This window comes from Watersipora subatra, chromosome 5, assembly GCF_963576615.1.
Source record: "Watersipora subatra chromosome 5, tzWatSuba1.1, whole genome shotgun sequence".
Taxonomy (NCBI): Eukaryota; Metazoa; Bryozoa; class Gymnolaemata; order Cheilostomatida; family Watersiporidae; genus Watersipora; species Watersipora subatra.
This window is the reverse complement of record NC_088712.1, coordinates 3,513,978-3,527,365: the sequence shown is the minus strand read 5'-3', so window position 1 is coordinate 3,527,365 and position 13,388 is coordinate 3,513,978. Positions and strand designations below refer to the sequence as shown.

Genomic DNA, 13,388 nt, shown 5'->3' with positions numbered 1-13,388 from the left:
GCAACTTTACTATTGTCAGTTATTCAGGCCTTCTATTTATTTTACATCTACTGGATGATTTTATCACAGCTCAAGTATTTATAGTAGAGCTCGCAGTTTAATTGAAGTTCTGGGTAGAATTGGAAGCATACGAATTGCAAACAAATGTTGGATTATTATTAGTTTACCGTGTGTTCTTGGTGAATGCACCACTATTTTGAGTTAGATTACTAGAATGATTCTAGGTGTGTTCGTTTGAAAAGTATGTTTGTGGTGATGAATAAGATCAATACTTACTATATGGGACATTATGTCGGATGACCTAATTACCAGCAGTTACCATTTTTCGTTTTTTGATTATTTAAACGGCTGTATAGTCTATCCAATTGTAGAGTTATTGTTTACCCAGTCTTTCTACCTATATGACCTCCAATGAACGAGTCTACAGTAGCTCCAATAGTTTTAATGGAGCTCACAGCTTGGCCAAAGTTTTCAGTAGAGCTGTGAGTGTTTGAATTGCTAAAAAATGTTTGTTTAATTTAACTTTATTCTGTACCTGGTTGACTGTGCCAGCTTGTCTAATCAGATTACCAGCCTGATTCCAGGTGTACCCGTTTGAATAGTATGTTTTTGGTGGTGATGAAGATGGATACTGATCTAAAGGCTGTTGAGCCTGAGGAAGTTTTTGTTTAGCTGAAACAGACCGAGCCGATATATTTTGCCCTTTGGTTGGTGATGAAAAGATTCATTGGCTGAGTTGCTCTGACATGCAGGCACTGATGAGGACAGATGAGAGGATCCTGGATCCAAATTATATAAACTATGTGGATCAGGCAATAAAGGGGAGTGGCTAGTGTTATTTGCAGTTGATATAGAATCAGGCTGATTGGCATGGTATTTACGACCTAGGTGGAATTGTTATGGATTTTGGTCTGAAAGGTTGTATGCAGTGTTTTCATATGCTTGTTGCTGCCTGTGCACATGCTGATTATAACCTGCATCACTCACACTATGATGTGGAGGCTGCTGTGAAGAGTAGTGTCCAGTACTAGGAGTAAGTGGTTGTGGAGCTGTTACCAAATTAGAAGCATTAGGTAGGCCTGTTTGTAGATGTTGTACAGGAGGAACGTTTCTAAAAGAAGCTTGCTCAGCAGAGGGAGCTGTTGGAGGTGGTTGTTGCAGACTGTCAATTGTTCTTTGTAGTACTGTTGGTGTTGAAGGAAACTTCGTTCTGTTTGAAAGTGAATTAAAGTTACTGTTGAATTAATTTTCACATTTTTAATAGACTTTTGGTGAGTTGAGTCTAGTTCAAACTATCTTTTTGTAAAAGAGTGTTCATAACGTTATACTTTGGTGATCGTGTGTGATCACAAGGTTTACACTATCATAAATTTGTCAGAGTTAGGATTAGTAAATACATAAACATCATGTTTCCATTATGCAATTGAGTTTTAGAAACAATCAAACACCATTTTCACAGCAACTGTTTTAACAAAAACAAAATAGATTGACAAATCCGAAGCAGCCAGTACCAATGGCAGAAGTGGTACACATTTTTAGGCTTTTGTACATGCTCTGAAAAGAGTCAAACAATTTGAGAGCTCTAAACTTTCTCCAAGTTTCATAAGGTGTCTCAGCAATTCTTTCGATTGATGGTTAATATCATGGACAAATAATTTCCAAGAGAACCGTCCCGGCATGCACCGATATAGCGTAACCAACTTTTAGTCCTAAATTTGGCAGAGCGCTCAAAAATCAGAGAAATTGGAAAAGATTATTAAGAGATTTTCTATACATGTACAGATTTATTATAGAACTCATGAAAAAATACGTTGACACTTATATTGATTAGCATGTTTTCAACCAGCAATTCCTTGTTACAAATGATATGATTTTGAAAGCATTTACTTTTGATTAAATAGAATTTTTGAAAACATTTTTTTTTCAAATTTACAAACGTTCAAAATATTAAAACAGCAGAGAAACATTAGCTACTTCTTGTGTGGTTATGCGCATAAACACAGGTATTAAATGAAACAAATTATGTTTTATGTTGCTTTGATAATTTCGCTAGGTTGGACTGTTTTTGATACACTGTCTAGCTCACAAGCATTCTGATAAGAGCAAAACTGATTTTCGGTTTTTTCTCAAAGTAATACTAATCTGAACTAAAAACAACAAACAAGTCAAAACACAGTCTTGCAAGCTATGAAATACTTACATCCAGCCACGTTTCTTTGCTAGGACCACAATTCCAATAGTCACTCCTATAAGTACGATTGTTACCAGTACTGCTGCCGCAATGGTTCCTGAGTCAGAACCTGATAATTCTACAAAATTGAATAATTTCAAAACCTTGGAGCACGCCATGCCCATAATATGTAACAGTGATCTTGAAGCAGTTGCTAGACAATTTCAGAATATTGATCTAGTTATTCGAGTGCAGAATTAAACTTTTATTTCATAACCTCTTTATGCCATAAAACTATATAAATCGAAACTAATGCATTACAAAATATTTATTAGTTATATCTTTACTTTTTAAGTATATTACAAAAAAAATAATACACTGAAACAAGCTAGTAATAAATTATACTATATAGGCAAATAACAACTACACTATACTGATGCTATGCCATGTTATGTCATGCTACGATATACTGTTGTGGAATGTGATCCGCCGAGAGCTGAGCCTAGATCTGAGCTAAACCGAGCTGGGCTGTATTCAGTCAAGCGGAATAACAAGGTAGAGAGAGAGTTAAGCCGGTCAGAGCTGAGTAGAGCCAATCCGAGCCGAGTCAAACTGAGTCGATCCGAGCAGAGTCCAGTCCAATCAAGTGTAACAAAGAGCGAGGCTACCCAAAATATAAGCTTGGACAATTGTGTTAGAGAGTAGAGCTGATCTGCGCCTGTTATACGCCTGTTGCATGCTATTCTTGTAACCACGTATACTAAGCAGACAAAATATATGTATAAACTAGTGCACTGTGTCATGTACTGGTGGATCAGTAAAGGTAATGCTCAAAACCTTTGCAATTCCATGTTAAGCTCTACCGTATTATGTCATATAGACTATGCCTTACTATACTAAAAACTATATCACATCATACCATGATGAAGTTTGATATTCAATAACTTAAAACCTTTCATGTAAGGTGTAAGTATGGTTCAATATGTTAAAAATATGAATTGTCACATATTTTACATTTTGATTTAAAATCTAAATCACAATGTAAAATAATCACTATAATTTTAAAAGAAGTAAAGATGTTACAGCCAATGACCTTCTGCCGACACAAACTGCCTTGGTGATTTATTTTTAAAGAACTTCAATGTTTTTGAATAATTACACAAATTAGTTATAAATACGTTGCTTAATTTTTTTACGAATTTTCCTGATATTCAGTCAATTTCTACTTTTTTCGACCGTTATACTATTTGTTTTAAATTGGTGTGTCAATTAAAAGCCATCATTTTTGTCAGTTAAAACTCAATTGCTTTACGACTATCTAATAGTCTACTTGCATTTATTAGGTTGTAAACCATGCAGTCATGCAAACCTTGCAAGAAAAGTGTCTGTATTCAAATGTATGTATTAAGCTATGTACCTACCTTTAGAACATTTGTTCTGATTATTCAGAGCTTTTTCATCAGGTTCACAGTATATGATTCTCTCTGGTACTTCGAAGAAGTGGTTTTGGTCTATGTATATTCTATTCCCGTTTAAGTCATATATTTCAACAACATAACCAAACCAATCACTTGGATCTAGCTGGTTGCCGTGGTGATCGTGGAAATAGTACTTTCCTACAATCAGCAGTTTCAAAAATAATTCATGCTCTATTGATTTCCCAAAGCCCGTTTTAAAATACAAATATGTATTTATCGAAACGGTTTTAGTTTGTTGCTGCTGTTACGGAAAACATCTTATTAAAGGTAAAATATAGAAGTTTGCAAACAAATTAGCTGCATACTGCTCGTATTAAAACTTCTGTTTAGATATTTATGAATTAAATCAGATTACAGTTTTGATGTAGTTCAGATAAGAATTTAGTTCAGTTAAAAGTACCGGTTGAGTCCCAGGACAAATGTGGCCAGAGATCCTTATCTTCCAGAACAGACCTATAGTTGGCTTTGGCATCACGCTCTGAAGCATGTCCTTGGTAGTTGAACTTTGCGGTCCATCCCTTTCCTAGATCTGAATCTAAAATGATATACATATACATATACAATTGTTTTGACAATTTCATAAATAGAAGAAAATTATGGTGCCAAATGCGTAAGTTTGTTGAAATGGAGAGGCTGCCGCAAAATTGTGGGTTTAACAAAAAAATTCTTATAAAGTAAAACTGTTAGTAGACGAAGCCCTTTTATATGATTCAGTTTTGAGAATTTTGGAAAAAGAATTGTTTTCTTTGAATGCCAAATGCGTAAGTTTGTTGAAATGGAGAGGCTGCCGCAAAATTGTGGGTTTAACCAAAAAAATCCTTATGAAGTAAAACTGTTAGTAGACGAACCCCTTTTATACATGTATGATTCAGTTTTGAGAATTTTGGAAAAAGAATTGTTTTCTTTGAAACCGCTTGAAAAACACTTTGAAAAATCTCAGCGGCTTAGAACAGAAACAATGTTTTATCAAACTATTAGCAAAATTGTGGTGCTTGCACATAATATTCGGTTGTTCGACTTGTAAGCCGTTTATGCAAGTCTCTTAGATAATTTACTAATGATTGTAGTTGTTTCAGGTAAAGTTTCTTTCTTGATCTGTAAATTTTGCAATGTAATGATGGTTGATAAGAGTTATGGTAGCTCTAGAACATTAAACAGTTGTGATCTGTAAAAAGTTAACAAATCCGAGTCCGCGTTTAGCCATTTTTTTGTCAATGAAAAACCAACTAAAAAGCAACTGAAGTAAAAAACATGTAAATTATGAAGCAGAAAGTTACCAAATGTTTAAGTAAATTATATCTTGGTTGCGTTTAATTAAGTTTTACCAAAACTGCAGAAAGTTATAATTCGTGGACTGCAATAGAAACAGGTAAAACACCAACCAACATAAAATTAGGCGAGTTAAAAAGAAACTAGAATATTATTTAAAATAAATTATTACTACAGGCTAGCCAGTTAGAACTCTTATGCAGTAAAATTGCCCTGGTCTTAAAAAAACCAAGCCTACTATGAACATCATTGAATATGTATCAAGCTCTGGATGGTCTGTCATTGTTAGAAAATGAACACGCCTTTGTTCCACATGAAACCAGCAATTACTGAATAGAATTAAATTACAGTAGCATAAGAATTGAAAAAATTATTTTACAGTTCCGATATTATAATGGCATGTCGATAGACTAGTTCTACAAACAATAACCCCTGTCTATTTTAAAGCTGAAAATATTTCTGGTTGTTTACTTTTCTCAAATGTGGTTTGCCACATAAACAGAAGTGAAAGGAACATAGTGGATTCAATAATATTTTGTGATTCATAATAAGGCAAAAACTAGACACAATCGAATAAGCAATAATAATTAAAATTTTAACCAAACATTGCTGCTAAACCGGCAATATTGTGGGCCAATATAATCAATTGACTTTGCTGCCTCACCAAAAACTTGAAAGTTTGCATAATTGCTGCGTGTTTTTTATGACTGTTTCGGACTTGATAACTTTGTGATGAATAAAAGTGTGTTTATTATCTAACAAGGTCAGACAACTAAAATTTTATACATATCTGATGATTTTCACAACAAATACATGTATTTTATATTTTTCCAAACCGTAATTACTGATTGCATCAAACTTCTAACTGAGTAGTCTACAATGGTTATCAGCGTTTACTTAGCGATGAAGCTTCCAAATTTAATGTTGACTGTATCAGACAGTATCGGAATTATTCTAATATTTGAGATGTTTTTGATTTTTGAATTTTTCTGATTGTAAAAGTGTTTCAAGATTCAAATTGCTAAAAGTTGATCGTAATTAAAACTCTAAAAAAAAAATTACCACCAAATGATGTTTTCATTGATGCGATAGTTGATATCAGCTATGGGTCTATGTTAAGGCGTTACGTTGCCTCTATTTATTTTGTGTGTCTCTTTGCAATTATAGACATCATAATCACACTTTTGATTGATTTGAGTGCAGTGGCTTCCATCGAGGTATATCAAGTTGAGCATTAAAATATCCTAGCATGCAGATCAGCTCAAACATAAAATAAAATCCCAAGTGATAGAAAAATGTCAATACTTGATGATAACACTAGAAATTCCGATGTCATACAGCCCACGACCAAAGTGATATTGGAAAAAAGAAAGGGGATTGATGGTTTAGAAATGCAATATTAGCAGTCAAATGGCCCTGCAGCGCAATATGAGAACTGCAATGGTAGCTGTAATGTACTGGGTGTGGGTGTTAATATATACAATAAACAGCCATAATAAAAGGAAAATATTATGTTTATATCTTTACCCCTGCAGTAGGAGAAATGCAATATTGGTCAATATTAGAAGCAAAATGCACTGATATTGTTAGAATAACCAATATTATTAATATAGTAATAATGGAAAAACAATGCATAATTTTGTTTACATTCTAAATGGCATAGTAAGCAATGTCAACAAGTTGTGATATTTATACAGATTTTTAGAAAATCTATTTAACAAAACTATTTAAAAAAAGTAATAACAGTAACATATTGTTCATCATCGGTGTTGTTAGTATGACTATAAGACTTCAATTAGTCATCCAAACCTATAATTAAATATTGTAATAATCTCATAAGAATCGTTAGAAAAAAATATCATTGTCATTTCCTTTACTTTCACAGATTTGGACAACAGTTAGAATACAGAAGTACTCAAAAGTTTCCAAAACATCAGAGACTTTGAAATCTGCAAAAAAAGAAACGATTTCTCTACTTCTATGTTAATTCCAGAGACCTTTGGCATTTCGACAATGCTATAATAGACCGATGAAATGTGCATGCTATTTTTTCATGAAATGCGCACGACTTAATGGTTCTATTCTCTGTCACTCGCCATTTCATTTGCCGGTCTTATTTTTGATAAAAATAAGGCTTGGCCAGTTTTAATAAAGATTTTTGGCCAAATCAGTCTGTCTATTTATGTATAATCCGATCAGATGGGTTAGTTTTAAGATATTGCGGTAACCTTTCCAAGACTTAGTAACATATTTAAATAGGACTATATGTGTTTTGTATCGTTATTGTACTTTAACGGCTCTACAAAAACATGGTTAAATTGGTTGAGGAGATTTTATCAAGGGTTTCCGAAGTTGTTGATGAATAATTTTCATAAGTTGTGTGCACATGCATTGATCATAAAAACTCTCAAACTTCGCTCCACTCATTTGGTGGTGGAAAAATTTGTTCAAGTGCATTATAAACTTTTGGCAGCAGCAGAGTCAACTATGGAGTTTAAAACTTTTTCATTAAACATCAAAATACTTGAATTAATAAGAAGTTAAACATTTATGATTATTTATCAGCGCTAATAAGAACCTAGTCATCTGAAATTGTTAGAAGCTGACAAGCAATGAAATACGAGTAACGCAAATGATGAATGTCTATTCTTAGCAATACTAGACGTCATGGCGCATTAACAATCTGTAGCCAGCTAATCCCTTATCATTTCGGGAGAAGCTTAAGAGAAACTAAATTAATGTGGTCACAATTGCAAAAAATCAGACTTTAGCTACAATAATAGTTACTAGTTCAAACTGTTGTTATACAGAACCAGGACCCCAGCAGTCCAGCGTTCTGTGACAGATCATATGTGTAATAAGTGTTTGCATGCTTAGTCCAAAATGTTGCAAGTCGTCTTAGAAGTGATCTAGTTAGTGTGTTGATCTGCAACAAAGTGTTCAAATTCATCTTCTGTGAGAAACATTTTTTTGTTTGTAACCCATTTGGCGCCGAATCGAACAGGGAAAATCTCAATATAAAAAAATTTTACTATCATATCAATTTCTTAGTTATCTCAAAGCAGTATAGAAACTTCAGTTGACGCCACATTATAGATTTAGTTTAACCTATACACCTACCTTAAAACACCCAGTGTGTGAAACATTTATTCCATCTAACTCAAAACTTGAAGTTATCTTTTACTGTTTATATATTAGTGATATACAGTCAATAACCATTTCGTTATATGTACTATATATAGTAAAAGGTATATACATTTTGTGATATAATTTATATATGACATGCTAATTTTATAGATGTGTGGTTTAAGGTTACAAGAAAGTGATTTGATTTACTGGTTATCAGAAAACTAATTCGTTAACGTTGCATAGTTTTAAGAATGTTTTACAGAAGAAAAAAACATTCAGCTGCTGTAAATAAAAAAGTAAGATGCTTGCAAGACAGTTTGAATCAAAAATTTTCAGAAAAATGCGAATTCAGACAAAAGCTTTTACTTAGTTTTAAACGCCATGAACTATGATTAAAAGCGAAGATGTAGATGTTACAAGTTGGTTACAAAAATCACGATATAGCAGGTTCCACAGTGAGTAGACAATCACAAAGTTTTAGTAAAAATTTTGCTTATTTTAATCAATATTTTTTAGCGTAAGGCACACAATATTAAAAATACTGGCACATTTTTTAATTATCACATAGGTTTTGGTAAATATGCATCATTGTAGGTAAATGTCAAATGTGATTTCAACGATTCTTTGTATTCTGAAGCCCTCATGTTTTTTAAAAAAAAGTTTTTCATATTTGGGTTGACTCTACCCAAACCTATGAATTTTTTTGTAGGTAATTGCCACTATGATGACACTAATCATTAAAAAAATGGATCAAAATGATTTTATTAATTCATAGTGGAACTATTACAGATTGATATTGACAGAAATTAAATACGCAGCAACTAAAACCATTACTAACAATTTAGCTAGCTCTGTGTACCATGAGCTAAAAAGGAAAATTTTAAATTACCAAACCAAATGCTCTAAAGGCAACCAAACAGTACTTTCCAGTTATGTGCATGCTTTGTGACAATCAGTTGTATCTAAAGAGCTGCCCACCCAGTGACTAACAACGACTTGTAAAAAACTAGTTGATTTAGCGAGTCAACTAAGTAATGAAAAGGGACATCTCAGAAATATATTATGTCATAGAAAGTCATCAACTGGTTCTCAGAAGAAGCTTTTTAACATGTATTCAACAGATAAATAGCTTCTGTATGCTCTACATCAAATGAACGGTTTCAACATCTTTCATTACTCTAAAAATCGAGTGTTATTTAAATTTGAGGCGGTGTTTTTGTTTTCATTTTTAATAGTCTTTGATAAAAGTAATACAGGGTAGAAATGGTAACTTTTTTAGCACTATCAATCATCATTTAACTAGTTTATTGTTTACCCATTGTATAACTTATTTCAATAAAAACAACAGTAGATCTCCTAAAAAAATGAGGGTAATGCAAACAAGGTTTACAAACCTGTGAAACATTCCAGATCAAACTAAGTCTAAACTTTAGACTTATTTTGATCTGAATGTTAGACTTATTTAAAATCTTTAGACTCTGAAGTACTCACAAAACATCACATATAAGCATATAATATAGTTTGTAGCACCTACACTTTTTGTACTCTTCTGGTCGGTATATGAATCTGATGCCGCTTTTATCATCTTTATTGATATAAGACACGAGTACCTTCCCTTTGCCTTTAAACACTTCTCCATTGGCACTGCTACACATATGTAACAACAATATGACAAGGTGTAAATACAAAATCAGCATTTTAGTTTAAAAGACGCAACTAAATGAACTGCAAATCTTTGTGCTTGAGCCGTGGTGATCTGTCTTTTCAGAAGTTTTTTCAGGAAACCATGAAGTTGCTGAAGCATGACTTTGGAGACACGTGTAAAGTAATTTATAATTCTGATACGCTTGTATAAATGCTTGCTTTAAATATAAGCAAAAATGATGAAGCTGCTACAGCATTGATGAAAATATGTCATCTAAAATATGGCATTGACAATTGTAAATATAATAACTGGATTGATTGGCCTCTGTCATCTTGAAATATAATACATACATGTATCTTCCTTTTAGGCTGATCAACAGAAATTCGTTAAATATGGGTATCAATTAACTCTTTCATGAGCTTTAAAATAAGGTTTAAACATAGTTTTATATTTCTGCTATTTTTAAGGTAGCATTTATGCCTATAATGATATGCATTAAACAATGGTTTGTTCTTTAGACATAAAAAATGTAAAATTTAAATTTTGGTTTAAGCTAGCATCGCATGATGATACAAACGTTATCAATCAATTTACTAAAAATATATCAAAAGAAATTTAGGCAAAAACCTATGTCATTGGTGATATTTTAATCTACCTGGAAATATCAGAATGCTTTTGGCATACTATCAAGTCATTAATAAGTATGGCGAAATTTTCTATAACAATCTTTGTTCGTAAATACTGCTTTTTCAGTCATTTATAAGAATTACAAGCTTTCAACATTTCAATTTTTTCTATATATAATAAAAAACTATAATAATAAAAAACTCTAATTTATCGTTTGAGGTTAAGAATTTGCCATAAATTTACCATGCAGTTTGAAACCAAGAAATTGTGCATCGTTTAGCATTTAAAAATAAATCAGGTTAATCATGTCTAATTAAATTATTATTTCATACATGAATTACACAATTTTTAGTGTAGTCATATGTTCTTGCTACCGTATATAATTTAAATATCATATATATATATATATATCTATATATATATATATATTGTGATGGAAACGTATGTTGCCATCTCCTTGTTCTGTATATCATTTGGAGTTGTATTCTCTTTTTCATTTATGTAACCATGCCCCTAAAGGAGGCTGGCCTTTGCTACCTTATTTACATATTCAGCTGTATTTAAGGCAGAGCCTCGGCTCATTTACGTTGTTCAATACATGCCTTGCATTTGGACCCACACTCTTCTGTTACTTTGCGCAATAGCAGAACCACACTGAGCACTTACTTTACTCCAAGACTCAGTCTATGGACTGTACTTTGGGAGTAAAGCCACAGAAACACTGTCGACCCCGTCGACCTCAGGTCGACCTTGTCGAACTAGTATAGTACCACTCAGGGAGCAATTCCTGTTGTAAGGTGGTTGATGTGGACCGGTGGTGTAAGTCGACCTAGTCGCCTCCGCGTGTTGGTCACGGGCAACCCTTGCACAGCCCCTGTAAAGAGTGAATGCAGACCGGTAGAGTAAGCCGACCTAGTCGCCTCTACGTGTTGGTCGCAGGATCCAACACACTGGTGGCAGCGGTGGGATTCGACCACGGACTTCTAAGATAACCCTTGTAACCATGCCAAGCAGCCGACGGAGTGCTACCAGAGATCTGGCTGAGGCAGAGTTACACCATGTCGACCAGATTGGTCAACTGACAGAGGCTATTACTAGAGCCTTACAAATACCTAAGAAGGACGCTAGTCTCAAGCCACCGAAGTTCGATGGGAGTGAAGATGTAGAGTTGTTCATCTCCCAGTTCGAGGATGTTGCGGAAGCTAATGAGTGGAGTGAGAAGGCCACTCTCCTCCACCTGCGTGAGACATTGAAGGAGGGAGCCAGAAGCTGTAGTCGAGGAGACTCGCCTGCCTCCATCTTCTCGGCTTTACGCACAAAGTACGGGCTCTCCCCGAGAGAGGCTAAGAGTAGGCTCCACCTCAAGAGGGAACCAAAGACGAGCCTCCAAGAACACGCAACAGAAATGGAGCGTCTGGTGAAGATAGCATACGCTGACCTTCCAGACTCCTACCAATCCAGTATGGCCATGGATGCGTTTTCCCTGACCCTGGGAAACACGCCCCTCCAACGCCATCTTTTGGCGATGAAGGCCCAGAGCTTGGAGGAAGCAGTGCAGGCAGGGAATGAGTTCCTGCAAATCCAGCCCACTCTTCCTCGGCCTGGTGCCCGACCCATAATAATGACAGTGGAGGAGGAGGAGGCTACCCCTGCTACAGTCGCCCCCGTTCACTCGGATCCCCCATCAGCCACCCTGAATGACGTCCTGATGGCGATAAAAGGATTAGCGGATGGACTAAGGGAAGGAAATCTGTTGGGACAACGGGGAGTGGAGAACAGGGGACCGAATTGTTGGGGTTGCGGCCAGACAGGACACACCCAACGCCGGTGCCCTCAAGTCTCCCAAGGACGACCACCTCAAACCACGAGGTCGGGAAACGGTTCCCATCCACAGCAGTAGGGGGAAGTACTGACTGTGGATCGAATATACCCCTGCAAGGCCAGTGGCAACGGCCACGACGGACTAGGCGACACAGGATCCCCCCTGCTCGACACCGGTCCCCTTGCATAACCAGTATCAACCCTTACCTGAGTGTGCAGGTCTCACACCCTCAGAAGCCAAGGACGAAACGTACGTCTGGCCAAAGCCGTCTCGGCCTTCCAAAAAGGGCCCCCAGAGGATGAGCAAAGCCAGACGAACTCACGGAGACGAATCATGGAAGCCGCATAATAGCAGCTATTTCTTGCCAGGTCGCATCGGAGGTCAGCCCTTCCAGTTTCTCGTGGACACCGGATGCACCTCTAATCTGTTGGGACGACATGTCTTTGAGCGTTTACCTAAGGATGTCAAAAGCCAATTAAAGGTTCGGGAAGACTATGGACGGATGGCAGATGGTACCCGGCTGCAGTTTCACGGACTCATCACTCTCCCAGTCAGAGTCAGGAGTGTCCAGGTTACTGTATCTCTCGTGGTGTGTGCCCTGAAGGAAGACGCCATCCTGGGCATGCCCTTCTTGGTCGACCACCACTGTGAGATGAACTTTCAGCAACCCACGTTGGTGTTAAATGGACAAAAGTTGACTTGCACTGACCGAGAGGGTCGACCTCTGACAAGTGGAGTTCAAATAATGCGAGCCACAACGCTTCCCCCTCGAACCGAGGTCCTGGTTGCCGGACGTCTCACGTCCTCATCCTATCAACCAGTCGGGTTAATCGAGGGAATAAGAAACGGTTATATGGTGGCCGCCAGCCTACATCAACCCGGTGAGAAGGGGAGAGTGGCCATCCGCTGCATGAATCCCACCGACCATCCCGTCAGCGTGACGGCAGGAACGGTCGTGGGACAATACACTGGAGTCGGGCCGGACGAAATAGGGGTCCCCTGGACAGCGAAGGGAGAGGCCGAGATTTCTAAGGAACCTCCCCCTTCTGTTTCCAACGTACCTCCCCACATGCTGGACTTGCTCAAACAGGCGGCACCACATTGCTCGTCCCCTACCGAGTACCGAAGGATGGAAGACCTTTTGGTCCGTTATGCGGATGTATTTAGCCAAGAAAGCGAGGACGTGGGGCGTACCACCCTGGTACAACACGAGATCTCCCTCCTTCCAGAGGCACAACCCATCCGTCA

At 36.6% G+C, this 13,388-nt stretch overlaps 1 protein-coding gene across 1 annotated transcript in view; it reads right to left on the bottom strand.

Annotated features, from left to right (window-relative positions):
• LOC137396539 (uncharacterized) overlaps positions 1-9,754 on the bottom strand; it is a 10,409-nt gene extending 655 nt beyond the window's left edge. The window contains exons 1-5 of the mRNA XM_068082851.1: positions 9,581-9,754; positions 4,049-4,183; positions 3,592-3,786; positions 2,201-2,309; positions 1-1,210 (exon numbers count right to left, since the gene is read on the bottom strand). The exon at positions 1-1,210 is cut by the window's left edge and continues 655 nt beyond it. Of these exons, the coding sequence (XP_067938952.1) occupies positions 898-1,210; positions 2,201-2,309; positions 3,592-3,786; positions 4,049-4,183; positions 9,581-9,743 (915 nt within the window). The 5' untranslated portion in view covers positions 9,744-9,754 and the 3' untranslated portion in view covers positions 1-897. The remainder of the gene's footprint in view (positions 1,211-2,200; positions 2,310-3,591; positions 3,787-4,048; positions 4,184-9,580) is intronic.
• Positions 9,755-13,388: the final 3,634 nt, after the last annotated feature.